This window comes from Podarcis liolepis, assembly GCF_965112155.1.
Source record: "Podarcis liolepis genome assembly, chromosome: 14".
NCBI classification, from domain to species: Eukaryota; Metazoa; Chordata; class Lepidosauria; order Squamata; family Lacertidae; genus Podarcis; species Podarcis liolepis.
In genome coordinates, this window is record NC_139569.1 from 42,781,548 (window position 1) to 42,796,214 (window position 14,667).

The following is a 14,667-nucleotide window of genomic DNA, read 5'->3' on the forward strand; positions in this document are numbered from 1 at the left end:
GTTTGTTGTGGGGGAGGAAGGGAAAGGAGAATGTTAGCCGCTTTGAGACTCCTTTGGGTAGTGATAAAGCGGAATATCAAATCCAAACTCCTCCTCCTCCTCCTCCTCCTCTTCTTCTTCTTCTTCTTTCACTCTCCACCAGTGACTTCCTCAGCAGTCATTGGGGTCAGGCCTGCTCTGCTCCACCTCCCAATCGCCTCCTTCTCCTCCTCCATCAGTCCATCTGCCTGCCTGCCGCCCTACTTTCCTCCCTCCTTCTGCACACTGCTTTCCCTTCTGCCTCTTCCCTCTCTTCCTTTTCCCTCCTCCTGCAACTCTCACCTACACTCTCCATCTTTCTTCCCTCCAAGCCCCACTGAATACTCCACTCACACTTCTAATAGCGCCGCTGGCCGACTGGGTAGGGGCCCCACGGGGCTGTTGCGATGGCCCATTGCAGGGACCGGACTCCTCTGCTGAGATGACCAGAGGAGCCTGTGCACCTCGCCCGGCCACCCAAAGCAGTGGAGGAGCAGCCTAGGGAATGCATAGATGGGCCAACAGGCTCCTAGCCACTCTGAGGCAGAAGAAGAAGAAGAAGAAGAAGAAGAAGAAGAAGAAGAAGAAGAAGAAGAAGAAGAAGAAGAAGAAGAAGAAGAAGAAGAAGAAGAAGAAGAAGAGTAGTAGTAGTAGTAGTAGTTTGGATTTGATATCCCGCTTTATCACTACCCGGAGGAGTCTCAAAGTGGCTAACATTCTCCTTTCCCTTCCTCCCCCACAACAAACACTCTGTGAGGTGAGTGAGGCTGAGAGACTTCAAAGAAGTGTGACTGGCCCAAGGTCACCCAGCAGCTGCATGTGGAGGAGCGGAGACGCGAACCTGGTTCACCAGATTGCAAGACTACCGCTCTTAACCACTACACCACACAGGCAGAGTGAAGATGAATTTTTTGTACTTCCCTGGTCCTGTACCCTTGGTGGGGGCCGACCTGGTCAGCCCCTAGGTACACCTGTGCTTCTGAGTGAGACGCACACCACTTAGATGTAGTAATATAAGTAGTAATAATACAAATAATCATAATCATAATATATAAAAAATTATACCCCGCCCATCTGGCTGGGTTTCCCCAGCCACTCAGGGAGGCTCCCAATAGAATATTAAAAACACGATAAATACCGTGTTACCTCGGGTTAAGTACTTAATTCGTTCTGGAGGTCCGTTCTTAACCTGAAACTGTTCTTAACCTGATGCACCACTTTAGCTAATGGGGCCTCCTGCTGCTGCCGTGCCGCCACTTCATAATTTCTGTTCTCATCCTGAAGCAAAGTTCTTAACCTGAGGTAATATTTCTGGGTTAGTGGAGTCTGTAACCTGAAGCGTATGTAACCTGAAGCATATGTAACCTGAGGTAGCACTGTACATCAAACATTAAAAACTTCCCTAAACAGGGCTGCCTTCAGATGTCTTCTAAACATTTGGTAGTTATTTTTCTCTTTGACATCTGGTGGGAGGGCGTTCCATAGGGCAGGTGCCACTACTGAGGAGGCCCTCTGCCTGGTTCCCTGTAACTTCTCTTCTCACAGTGAGGGAACCGCCAGAAGGCCCTCGGAGCTGGACCTCAGTGTCTGGGCTGAACAATGGGGGTGGAGATGCTCCTTCAGGTATACTGGGCCGAGACCGTTGAGGGCTTTAAAGGTCAGCACCAACACTTTGAATTGCGCTCGGAAACGTACTGGGAGCCAATGCAGATCTCTCAGGACTGGTGTTATGTGGTCCTGGCGGCCACTCCCAGTCACCAGTCTAGCTGCTGCATTCTGGATTAGTTGTAGTTTCCGGGTCACCTTCAAAGGTAGCCCCACGTAGAGCGCATTGCAGTAGTCCAAGCGGGAAATCATGCATCATTTGATCAGGCATGTTTCATAACCCAGAGCTACTCAGAATACAGTGGTGCCTCGCAAGACGAAATTAATCCGTTCCGCGAGCCGCTTCATCTAGCGTTTTTTCCGCCTTGCGAAGCAACCCTATTAGCGGCTTAGCGGATTAGCGGCTATTAAAGGCTTAGCGGATTAGCGGCTAAAAGGCTATTAGCGGCTATTAAAGGCTTAGCGGATTAGCGGCTAAAAGGCTATTAGCTGCTTAGCGGCTTAGAAAAAGGGAGAAAGCGGGGGGGGGGACGGAACACTTGCAAGACGTTTTCGTCTTGCAAAGCAAGCCCATAGGGAAAATCGTCTTGCGAAGCAGCTCAAAAACGGAAAACCCTTTCGTCTAGCGGGTTTTCCGTCTTGCGAGGCGTTCGTCTTGCGGGGCACCACTGTACTAAGGGGCTGCTCAAGCTCCAAAATGCCATAGAGGGCATTCAGGAGAGATTGTGTCAACCGCTCACTTAATCTTACCGTTCCATAGCGAGACAAAGGCTTCAACCAGATTGCCAAGCTTCTCCACTGGAAATTCCCACAGAGCATTTAGGAACACATCAGGTTCCATCAGTCTCTGAAGGTGGGCCATCCCAAATGTCCCCCCCCCCCCTTTACAGGGGGCAATTGCTCCTGTCTGTCTAAACTTAACCAGACAATCGTCAGTCCATCCCAGGAAAGGATGAAACATGCTTCTTTCCTGTTGTTGCAACAATGCGGCGGGAAATTGTGATGTGTTTTTTTCTGGCCCAGGAACAATTCCCGTTAACCAAAACTCTGTCACTGGTTTCATGCCAGATGTATCTCAACAAAATAGTAAAGTCGTCTGTCCTTATCTACTATTTTGTTTAAATTGCTTTATCTTACAGCAAACATTCAAAACATCAAACTATATGAAATATAAAGGTAAAGGGACCCCTGACCATTAGGTCCAGTCGTGGCCGACTCTGGGGTTGCGGTGCTCATCTCGCTTTATTGGCTGAGGGAACCGGCGTACAGCTTCCAGGCCATGTGGCCAGCATGACTAAGCAGCTTCTGGCGAACCAGAGCAGCACACGGAAACGCCGTTTACCTTCCTGCCGGAGCGGTACCTATTTATCTACTTGTACTTTGATGTGCTTTTGAGCTGCTAGGTTGGCAGGAGCAGGGACTGAGGCATGGGAGCTCACCCTGTTGTGGGGACTCGCACCGCCGACCTTCTGATCAGCAAGCCCTAGGCTCTGTGGTTTAACCCACAGCACCACCCGCGTCCCTTATATGAAATATAGAGCATGTCAAACACAGGGTAATTTCAATCATTACCTAACAAAAAACAAATGCCCAATCTCGGTTTAAGTACACAAATGCAAAGCAAAACGAGCGTTAACTGACAATAAAGTTTCTGGTACAGTGGTACCTCGGGTTACATACGCTTCAGGTTACATACACTTCAGGTTACAGACTCCACTAACCCAGAAATAGTACCTCAGGTTAAGAACTTTGCCCCAGGATGAGAACAGAAATCGAGTGCCGGCTGTGCGGCAGCAGCGGGAGGCCCCATTAGCTAACGTGGTGCTTCAGGTTAAGAACCATTTCAGGTTAAGAACGGACCTCCAGAACGAATTAAGTACTTAACCCGTGGTACCACTGTACTGGTCTTCTTGGTCTGCAAGGGTCCTGGCTTAAATACAGTTCAGAAAGTAGCAGTCCTCTTGCCAAGCTAGGTGGAATATAGCAGGGTCCCATACCCTTACTCCAGAGGAGGCTGTCCACAGCAAAAGTCAAATGGAATGGCAGTGATGGCCAGTCTTTTCCCATATACCCTCCAACATTCCACAGATGAAAATAGGGACATTTCTCAGTCCCCTGCTACTGGCTTTCTTTGTCCTCCCAATTTTTTGTCCCCAACCCCCCAAGCAGAGCATTTCCTATGAGAAGAAGAGTGATTGCCGCCGCTGCCACCCCAACGGGACACAGTACACATGCCATGCCCTATAATGTCCTGAGAAAACTCCTTAATCCCAGTTTCATTTTATTTTTTTTCTCGTGTAGATTTGCAAAAATTAGAACACACACCAATAAATGCATTTTAGAAAGGGGCGAGATTAGACGCACATAATAATAATAAAAAATCAAGACTCCTTGCACTCCATTCTGCTCCGCCTTTATTCCTTCTCAGGGCAGCCCTGCCCTCTACCTGCCCCCAGAGCCGGTGTGCCACACAGCCTCTCCTTCTTCCTTACTATCCAACAGCTGCTATGAGCTGCCCAAGGGAGGAGGCTGGCAACAGCGGCCATGGGACTGTCCCTAGAAAATCAGGACACTTGGAGGGTATTTTCCCCAGCCTCCTGGAAGTATCAGCTGCTGGTGTAGGTCTTAGTGCCCCTCAGCCCTTGCTCCCGATCTCCCTGAACCAGGCCCTTCTGTTGGACAAGAGAGCTGTGTGTTGCCCTCTATTTTTATAACTACCTTGACAATCTCCCTCGGGGCAGGCCAGTGCCCCGTTGCCAGCACTGAAGTAGGATTCAGCAGCCAGTCCTGTCGGCTACTCTACTCAGAATGGGCGTTCGCGTGGCACCGTTTTGTTCTTTGCCACGGACAGCAAAGTTCCTTGGGCCAGCCTTGACAGCCGAATGGATGGCCATTGCAAATCAAAGCTTTGCACAATCCACACAGAGATATTCTAGTAGCAGACCCTGCCAATTCTTCGTTCACAGGCACGGCCCAGCCTTCCCAGTGTGGCTGGGGAAATATGTTCAATCGTCTTTGAAATTCAAGGACGCTCCTGTCACTCCTTGCAATGGTTGTCGGAAGGTGATGAGGATGAAAGGCTTTCCGGGGCTCTGCTCACAGCCTAGGGTTTTTAATTTCCTTTTCCTTTGATTAGAAATTTGGCACAGGGCCCCAGGTCTGCATCCTGGCCGGCCGACCAACTTACTCGAGGGAAGCTTGGGAGATAGTAACTCCCTTGGCTTGAAATGCCGCGAACAAACCTGCGCGCCAATTCCAAGGTCAGAGACCCTTTTGTTTGGTGGGGGGAAAGAAAGAGCGTATCTTCTCTTGTTTTGACTTGTTGCTGCCGTTGTCTAATCTAAACCACTGGCCTTGTCATAAAGTAAAGCTGGTAGTGGGACAGGCTTTCTCAGTTTATGGGATGGAGAAGGGGGGCGTTGCAAGGCATCAGTTGGAGCCACGATAACAACCCAAAGTGACGGAGTGTTTTGTCAGTGCTCTCCCAACACGCTGGATTTTCATTTTGCTCTTGCAGGACGATCGATTGGCTCGGGCCTTGGGCAAAGATGATCATGGAAGCCTTCAATCCGATGGAGTACAATATCACCAGCGTGGTCTCAGAGACGATGCCAATTGCCACAGTCCCAGTCTTGCTCCTCATAGGCTTCCTGTTCCTGATGTGGACTTGTGAAGAAGCAACAACCATACCAGGTAAGTTCTTTCAAAGCAGAGGCTTGCATCCAACTTTTACTCAGAGAAGACCCATTGCAAGTAAAGGATCTGAGATAATTGGGAAAGGGGCTTTGCATGCAAAAGACCCCAGCTTCATCTCCAGGCAGGGTTGGGAGAGACCACTGCCTGAATTGCTGGAGGGTTGCTGGCAGTCAGTGTAGACAATACTGAACTTGATGGAACCATGGTCTGACTTAGGATAAGTCATATGTTCCTAACCATGTTCATGAATTTCAATTCGTTCACCAGTTACTGCATTTAAACCCTGCCTTTCCTCTAAGGATCTCAATATTGCATCCATGGATCTTCCTTGCTTCAAATGAGCTTCACAACAACCCTAGCAGGTAGGCCAGGCTGAATGGTGGTGAAGGGCACAGAGTAGGAATTTGAGCCCAGGTCCAACATCCTGCATCACACTACTCTGACTAACATTGAATGCAACCCATTGTGCATGAGATAGCCTATAATTTCCACTTTTAAATACAGTGGTGCCCCGCAAGACGAATGCCTCGCAAGACAGAAAACTCGCTAGACGAAAGGGTTTTCCATTTTGGAGGTGCTTCGCAAAACGAATTTCCTATGGGCAACAATGTCTTGCGAGTTCCTGCTGGTTTTTTTTTTCCTTCCCCCCCTTTTTCTAAGCCGCTAAGCCGCTTATCAGCTGATCCGATCAGCAGATAAGCCGCTAAAAGCCGCTAATAGCGCTAATCCGCTAATCCGTCAATGGGCTTGCTTCGCAAGACGAAAAAACCGCTAGACGAAGAGAATCACAGAACAGATTCTTTTCGTCTTGCGAGGCACCACTGTATATGCAGAAGACCGGGGGGGGGGGGGGAATCTCTCCTTCCAGGAGAATTAGAAATGGCAAATGAAAGCAATCATATTATAATCTGGGCTATCTTCTATTTTATTTGCAATTTTAAAAAAGTGCATGGCCTCTCAGGAGCTGAAAGCACCTTGCAATTTGAATCTTCCCTTCACGCTTCATCCCATTAGAACTAATCTCCTCATGTTACTTTTCCCTGCCACTGATTCATCTGAGGCATGGGTAGACAAACTAAGGCCTGGGGTCCGGATCCGGCCCAATCACCTGCTAAATCCGGCCCTCGGACGGTCCAGGAACCAGCGTGTTTTTACATGAGTATAATGTGTGCTTTTATTTAAAATGCATCTCTGGGTTATTTGTGGGGCTTAGAAATTCATTCCTCCCCCCCAAAAAAATATATATAGATTGGCCCCCACAAGGTCTGAGTGACAGTGTACTGGCCCCCTGCTGAAAAAGTTTGCCGACCCCTGATCTGAGGCATGAGCAGAGTGCTATCCTAACCTTGTCTCTTCATAAGCAAGTCCTCTTGCGTTCAGTGTTAGGACTGCAGCCTGAACTCTCGATGAACTCAGTCTCATTTCGGAGTAGACCTCTGCAGGATGCTGCTGTTAGTGCCTTGCTCCTAATACATATCTATTGGCGTTGGTGTCACTTTAATTGTTTGCTTATTTCCCATGTTCAGACAGGATTTTGCATATTACTGGATCACGGAATTGTGGAGCTGGAAGGCCATTTAGTCCAACACACTGAAATGCCCTGATTCCTGCTCACAGCCACCCTGAGTGGGCTCAAACCACCAACCTTCTGGTTAAGAGCCAGATAGACCGATCCTTTGTGCCACCGGAATAAACTGGTCATAGATAGTCAGTCAGTTTCATGGATTGATGCCCTATTCAGCCAATGAAAATCACTGAGTGACCTTGGCTCGGTCACTGTCCCCAGCCAGGGCTGGTTTTTTTCAGTTGGAACTCACCGGAAGTCAGTTCCAGTATCTAGAGTGGTACCTCAGGTTACAGACGCTTCAAGTTAGAGACTCCGCTAACCCAGAAATAGTACCTCGGGTTAAAAACTTTTCTTCAGCATGAGAACAGAAATCGCGTGGCGGCAGCACGGCATCAGCAGGAGGCCCCATTAGCTAAAGTGGTACCTCAGGTTAAGAACAGTTTCAGGTTAAGAGCAGAGCGAACCTCCAGAACGAATTAAGTTCTTAACCCGAGGTACCACTGTACTCTGCTTTCAGAAGGTGCCTGTCTGAAATCCTGACGAGGTGCTGTCAGTCAATATCAGGGGTCAGCAAACTTTTTCAGCTGGGGGCCAGTCCACTGTCCCTCAGACCTTGTCAGGGGCCAGACTATATTTTTTTGGGAGGGGGTGAACGAATTCCTATACCCCACAAATAACCCAGAGATGCATTTTAAATAAATGCACGCGTTCTACTCATTTAAAAACACGCTGATTCCCGGACCGTCCGCGGGCCGGATGTAGAAGGCGATGGGGCTGGATCTGGCCCCCAGGGTCTTAGTTTGCCTACGCATGATATAGACAACCATGAGCTAGATGGACCTAGCTCATGGTGCTGCGGTTGCAGAATGCCGCGGCGAGGCTCCTTACGCTGTCCTTGCCGCGAGATCACATTCATCCAGTGCTTTACCAACTGCACTGGCTCCCGGTGGAGTACAGGGTCAGGTTTAAGGTGCTGGTTTTGATCTTTAAAGCCCTATGCGGCCTAGGACCCACGTACCTACAGGACCACCTCTTCTGGTATGCCTGCGGAGGACCTTAAGTTCCACAAATGGCAACATTTTGGAGGTCCCAAGTCGCAAGTTGGTTAGATTGGTCGCAACTAGGGCCAGGGCCTTTTTAGTACTGGCCCCGACTTGGTGGAACGCTCTTTCACAAGAGACCAGGGCCCTGCGGGACTTGGCATCTTTCCGCAGGGCCTGCAAGACAGAGCTGTTCCACCTGGCCTTCAATTTGGACTCAGTCTGACCCTTATGTTTCCCTCCCCTTATGCTTTGATCTATGGGCTTACTTTTAAAATGAGGCTGCATTTTAAATTGCATTTTAACCTGTATTTTAAATTGGGTTTTTTCCCTATTACGTTTTTACTATAATTTTACTGGTATTAGCCTCCCTGAGCCCGGCTCTGGCTGGGGAGGGCGGGGTATATTATTATTATTATTATTATTATTATTATTATTATTATTATTATTATTATTATTATTTTAATGGTGTGACCCTGCATAAGACATATCCTTTGTTCCTGTGAGGTCCCTTCTGACTTGATGTTTAACTCCCCCTGAAAGCCATACAAGTGAGTGGGACCTTGTAGCAGAGGATTCCATGAACCAGGGTTGCTGAGTTCTCATCTCCCGTCAACAAGGAGGACATAGCCTGTGTGAAACCTGGGTTGTTTCTGGGGGAGCAGTTGTATTGGGCTGCTCCAGCTCGCTACCTGGCGGATATCCACTACGTGGAATACCGCAGACTATTTACTGCGGCTAGGCTGAATGTTCGTGACTCGGCGGTCCTGAAGGGAAGATATGGAGGAGTCCCATATGACCAGAGATTATGCCACTGTGCATTGGGCGAGGTAGAATCCACAGAGCACATTTTACTGAGCTGTCCCAGCTATAACGATTTAAGACAGTATCTTATAACCCCATACTTACCCCAGCTCAGTTCCCGACAAAGAGGAAAGCAGACAGCATATCTGCTAAATAAGTCTTCTGGGAAAACAACTTTGTCAGTGGCTAAATTTCTTTTCCTGGCACTCAAGCGTCAGAAACGTATAACTGAATGCCTTGATGTGGGTTATCTGTGAGAGGTCTAGTACTGTGGCCCTACCTTATTTATGTACCCCTATGATGTTATAGTTTATAATTATTGTGTTTTATTTCTGACTATCGGTCGAATAAAGGATATTGATTGATTGATCTCCCGTCAGCCCATCAATGGGAGAAATTCCCTTTCTCAAAGTGCCTGGTCTTTCAAATTTGGAATCCTAAACACCAGTGGCATGCAGTCAGTTGACCAGGGAGACTAGGCTAGCCCCCTGTGTTCTCTCGACACACACCTTTGTCATTCCAGGGTTGGGTGCCCCATTCAGCCAGTGAAAATCACTGAGGGACCTTGGCTCAGTCACTGTCTCCCAGCCAGGGCTTTTTTTCAGCCAGAACTCTCAGGTGGGTGCCATTGCCATTTGAAGAGAACGAGGGAGGTGTTCATGGTGAGTTCCAGCACCTCTTTTTCTAGAAAAAAATTCACTGCTCCCAGCTCTGTCGCATCCAGCAAGATGACTCTGCCTACTGGAAACTCTGGGTGGGAGCCAGACTGAATTAGCTGCATTTATTTCTCAGGGAAACAAGACTTAATATACCAGTCCAGTGTTGTGATCCCAACACTTGTTTCTAAGCAAGCACGTTTAGGATGGGATATTATCATTTATTAAATCTACCTACAAGAAGCACAGGATATATCAAAAACTCTAAACATACGTACTTGCCAAGAAGCTATTTTAAATCTGCCTTGTAAAAATGTAAACTAAGAGAAACCAGGAAGCTTGACACTGTAGAAGTTCGTGTGAGAGCATCACTTCATTGATCTCAGTGGAGCAATTTCATGCTGACATGCCTTTGGTCTTTTCCATTCTCCACAACCTGGAGAAGAGCCAATATCTTACACGTTTGCCTCGCTCTGTTTTCAAAACATTGTCTGCATTTTTTCAAACCGCATTTGGAGCATATGACTGGGGCAGCCTTGAGAGATCATTTGGCGTAAAAGGTTGCGGCATACTCTCAAAATAAACAAAGCAGTGAAACAAATGCCAGGCTGGATTAAACTAGCCCTCTCATATCCTGTCAATTACTGTAACAGCCTTTCGGATAGTATCAGGATTGGGGAACCTATGTTACAGGACTACAACTCCTATTGTACATGACAAGCTGCCTGGGGCTCAATTCTGAGTTCCAGCAAGTTTTGGCTGGAGAAATAAACCATGTGTATGCCACTTTTGGAGGGACGCGGGTGGCGCTGTGGGTTAAACCACAGTGCCTAGGACTTGCCGGTCAGAAGGTCGGCGGTTCGAATCCCCGCGACAGGGTGAGCTCTTGTTGCTCGGTCCCTGCTCCTGCCAACCTAGCAGTTCGAAAGCACGTCAAAGTGCAAGTAGATAAATAGGTACCGCTCCGGCGGGAAGGTAAATGGCGTTTCCGTGCGCTGCTCTGATTCGCCAGAAGTGGCTTATTCATGCTGGCCACATGACCCAGAAGCTGTACGCCGGCTCCCTCGGCCAATAAAGCGAGATGAGCGCTGCAACCCCAGAGTCGGCCACGACTGGACCTAATGGTCAGGGGTCCCTTTACCCTTTACCTTTATGCCACTTTTACACACACACCCCTCCCCAGAGCTTAGTAGGTATACATGGTTCTCCCTTCCCCGTTTTTATCCTCACAATAAGGGAAATTTTGAAGCACCGCATTGTTCAATTTTTTTTATTCCATTTCTATTGCACCCTTCATCCAGGGATCACAGGGTGGTTTACAATATAGCGTCACAAACATACATAACATAGTAACAAACAAAATATTATATATGAATGGATGCTACTGATAAAATCCATCTTTCTCCCCCCCCCCCTTCTTTTAGGCCCTGGCTACTGTATGGGGATTGGTCCCCTTATTTCCCATTGGAGATTCCTCTGGATGGGTATTGGCAGTGCCTGTAACTACTACAACAAGATGTACGGTGAATTTATGAGAGTCTGGATCAACGGAGAAGAGACCCTCATTATTAGCAAGTAAATCTTTGATTTCTGAAAGTCTGGATGGAGGGTAACTATTGCTATTAGAGTGTCCAGATGTAAGAGGAAATTTCTTGGTATCTGTCCTGAAAAAACAGGTGGGAAGTACCATTAAAGATAAAATAACCAGGCAGGTAGAAGAACAAGCCTTGCTAAGCACAGCCAGCATGGCTTCTGCAAGGGCAAGTCCTGTCTCATGAACTTTTCAGAGTCTGTTGAGAGTGTCAACAGCGGAGAGCATGAGGCGATCTGGTTGACATAATTTCTACAAGGAAAGGGTGCGGCATTTGAGACTTCTTAGTGTTTGCATCTGGTTACTCTAATTTATTTATTGTGTATTTGAGAGAACGTATATACTGATTAATTACAATGACATCATAGGTCTGATTGCTAGGGCACAACCAGGGGTGGACTTGGGCAATCTTTTTAATATGGTGCCCTGGGTGAGGTCAAAATCTGGTACCCCAAAATGGATCTTCTCAATCTTGCACCACCTTCGTGGGGGAACCACCCACATCACCCTAAATCCAATACTGGCACAACCCTGGCTAGATCCTTCTTCACTAGTTTTATGGAGCTGACTGCGCTCTTTTTACTGCTGACTTCCCATGGCAGTGAGAGGAGAATCTAAAGAGGAAAATTTGAAACGGAATCTTTCTCTGTGTAAAGAATTTTGTTGTTGTTTAGTCGTTTAGTTGTGTCCGGCTCTTCGTGACCCCATGGACCAGAGCACGCCAGGCACTCCTGTCTTCCACTGCCTCCCGCAGTTTGGTCAAACTCATGCTGGTAGCTTCGAGAAGAATGTCCAACCATCTCATCCTCTGTCGTCCCCTTCTCCTTGTGCCCTCCATCTTTCCCAACATCAGGGTCTTTTCCAGGGAGTCTTCTCTTCTCATGAGGCGGCCAAAGTATTGGAGCCTCAGCTTCAGGATCCGTCCTTCCAGTGAGCACTCAGGGCTGATTTCCTTCAGAATGGAGAGGTTGGATCTTCTTGCAGTCCATGGGACTCTCAAGAGTCTCCTCCAGCACCATAATTCAAAAGCATCAATTCTTCGGCAATCAGCCTTCTTTATGGTCCAGCTCTCACTTCCATACATCACTAGTGGGAAAACCAGGCTCATAAAGAGCAGTAGAAAACACTGCCTGCTTTTGTTGCAAGGGGCCCAATCTGAATCAGGGCTTCAGTGTGGGGGAATTGAAGCCCCCCCCCCCAGCCACATGCCAGGGTCCTAATCTAGATTAGGAGCCCCGATGCTGGCTAGTCTGTAGAGATCAGAGAACACGTCATAGATCATAGAATTGTAGAAATGAAAGGGACCCTGAGCATAGCTGTCAACGTTTCCCTTTTTTAAAAGGGAAATTCCCTTATTCCGAATAGAATTCCTCGCAAGAAAAGGGAAAAGTTGATAGCTATGAGGATAATCTATTCCAACCCCCTGCAACGCAGGAATACACAGCTGTCCCACACGGGGATTGAACCTGTGACCTTGGCATTATCAGCACCATGCTCTATCCCACTGAGCTATCTAGCCTATCAGGAAAACCCAGCCTTCATAAGCAAATGCCTTGACTCATGTCCTATGTAGTTTTGTGCCATTAAAAAGTCACCTGCTAATTTCTGCAAAGCGCACCTCTGTTAAGAGATGGGAGGACGCCAGGCCAGAAGTTGAGCGTTGTCTTGGTTGCATTTTCCTGCCCATGTGACAACCCAGCCTCATCACATTCCTTGCACTGTATAGCTTTGCTGTTGACACCACGCTGATATTTCTTAGCTTATAGCTCCCTCTTGCGGACATTCAGCTTCAGTTGCTGGTCTTAGGATAAACCGCGGCAGCTGCACAAACAGAAAAATGATGAAAACCTGAATTGTACATTTTAATTTATTTCTGGTATTGGCATGATTTATTTGTGAACCATCTTTCAACAAATGTTCTCAAATGTGGGCTCTTTCTTTATTAGCAATTGCGGCAACTTATCTTTTTTGAAACTAACTTTTCTTTCGTTTCTTTTTTCTGTAACTTGGTAGTCACAATTAAATTCAAATTTTTTAAAAAAGAAAATGTATACACTATGGGAAGTGTGTGCGTGTAAGTGCATATGTTTGTGAAAAGAACATGCAGAAATGCATTGTATTGAAGAAAAACGCTTTCCAGAAATGTGTGTGGAGAAACTTGTGCTAAAATGCTGAAGAGTTTTCCTGACGTCTTCCCTGGAAAAATTGCAAACGGATGTGGAAGTGTGTAAAACTGAACATCAAATTGGAAAAATCAGAAACTACCCCTTGCAGGTGGAGGCCTCAGCAGATGTCTGATGAAGGTACTCCCAATAGCAGCTCGCCATTTCTTTGGAGAAAGCCAAGTGTACCCTCTGGGATATCCTTGAGGGGTGGGAACAAACCAGGCCATTGCTTCTGGTGATGCCAACTGCTGAGGTTCAAGCCTGCCAATGTCTTCAGCCTCAACACCCCTGCCTAGCTTTCAGCATCTGTTCTGGTTTTGGATCTCACAAGACTGCGATGGTCTGCAAAGATAGTGTCTGTGCTACAAAGTGACCCAAAATCTCACAGAAGGAGTTGTGTACAGCTGTCGTAATAAAAGACAACGTCAAACACTCTGCCAATCAACTTGTTATGTCTTCTTCTGTGCTGAGCTAAGAAATAAAATAAAAAACTGTGGGTTTTATTTTGTTCCATCAGAGGAAGAGATTGGCCACTGGCGATGATCCGACTGAAAGCAATTTGCTGACATTGGGGGAGTTTGTTGACATGGGGAATATTGCATTCTTTTTCCAGAATATAACGCTAGGTCTCCTCTTCCTTTCATACTGCAGTACCTGTTGTGCCATAGCCCTGTGACTTTTAGACTGATTCAGCGACGTTGCTGTTCCCCCATCATTTCTACACATGTGCACTTCTGTCCTCCCACTCCCCCCCCCCCATGAAAACTGCAGGAAATAACTGCATGCTGGGATACTGTTTTAAATTTTGTCATTTTATTCCCAAGTTAAGGGGGCTGCAAATGTGGTTTTTCACCAGGATTCAAATAACACGAAAATGAGTGCTAAATGTGTACAACATTCCATTTGTTTTCCGGAAGTGGATTTTGCATGGTTTGGAATCTTGAATACAATGCCACAGTTAACAGTTAGGGAAACATCAAGGAAACAGAATGAATTGCCATGTGAATGTGGTCTTAATAGTCTTTCTTCTGCTTGCTAGATCTTCAGGTATGTTCCATGTAATGAAATACGGGCATTACACCTCTCGATTTGGGAGCAAGCTGGGCTTAAAGTGCATCGGCATGCATGAGAACGGAATCATATTTAACAATAACCCAGAACTCTGGAAAGAAATCCGACCCTTCTTCACCAAAGGTAAGCTCTGGAGTTCTGGTTCTCCCTGCAGCATCTATTCCTGTTTTGAAAGTGCAGTCAGTTTATGTCATTTAAATAAATAAGTAGGAGAGGATGGCTGCCGTGCCAAATGAGCAAGGGTAGCTCAAACTCAAACAACGGCAAGTAGCTCCACTGAGATACTTCCAGGCCTGGTCTCAGGGTTCAGCAGGATGAGGACCTTCCCAGGGTCTTGGGGCTCAGAAGAGACCCTCACTGACTGGCCCAACCCAGCCAAACCACTGGGGCCAACTTGAAGTCCCAGATGCCCCTGCTGCCCCTGTGCCTCAGAGCACCTTTTACCCGTTCCAGT

The 14,667-nt window shown here is 47.2% G+C and overlaps 1 protein-coding gene across 2 annotated transcripts in view; it reads left to right on the plus strand.

The window, feature by feature from the left end:
* CYP19A1 (cytochrome P450 family 19 subfamily A member 1) overlaps nt 1-14,667 on the plus strand; it is a 43,518-nt gene that overhangs the window by 16,749 nt on the left and 12,102 nt on the right. Inside the window, exons 1-4 of one of the 2 annotated variants that reach the window (XM_083475863.1) lie at nt 4,795-4,883; nt 5,141-5,316; nt 10,811-10,961; nt 14,182-14,336. In XM_083475863.1, coding sequence (XP_083331989.1) covers nt 5,172-5,316; nt 10,811-10,961; nt 14,182-14,336 — 451 coding nt within the window. In that variant the 5' untranslated portion in view covers nt 4,795-4,883; nt 5,141-5,171. Of the gene's footprint in view, nt 1-4,794; nt 4,884-5,140; nt 5,317-10,810; nt 10,962-14,181; nt 14,337-14,667 lie in introns of those variants that run through there. The other variant, XM_083475862.1, reaches the window with a different exon arrangement.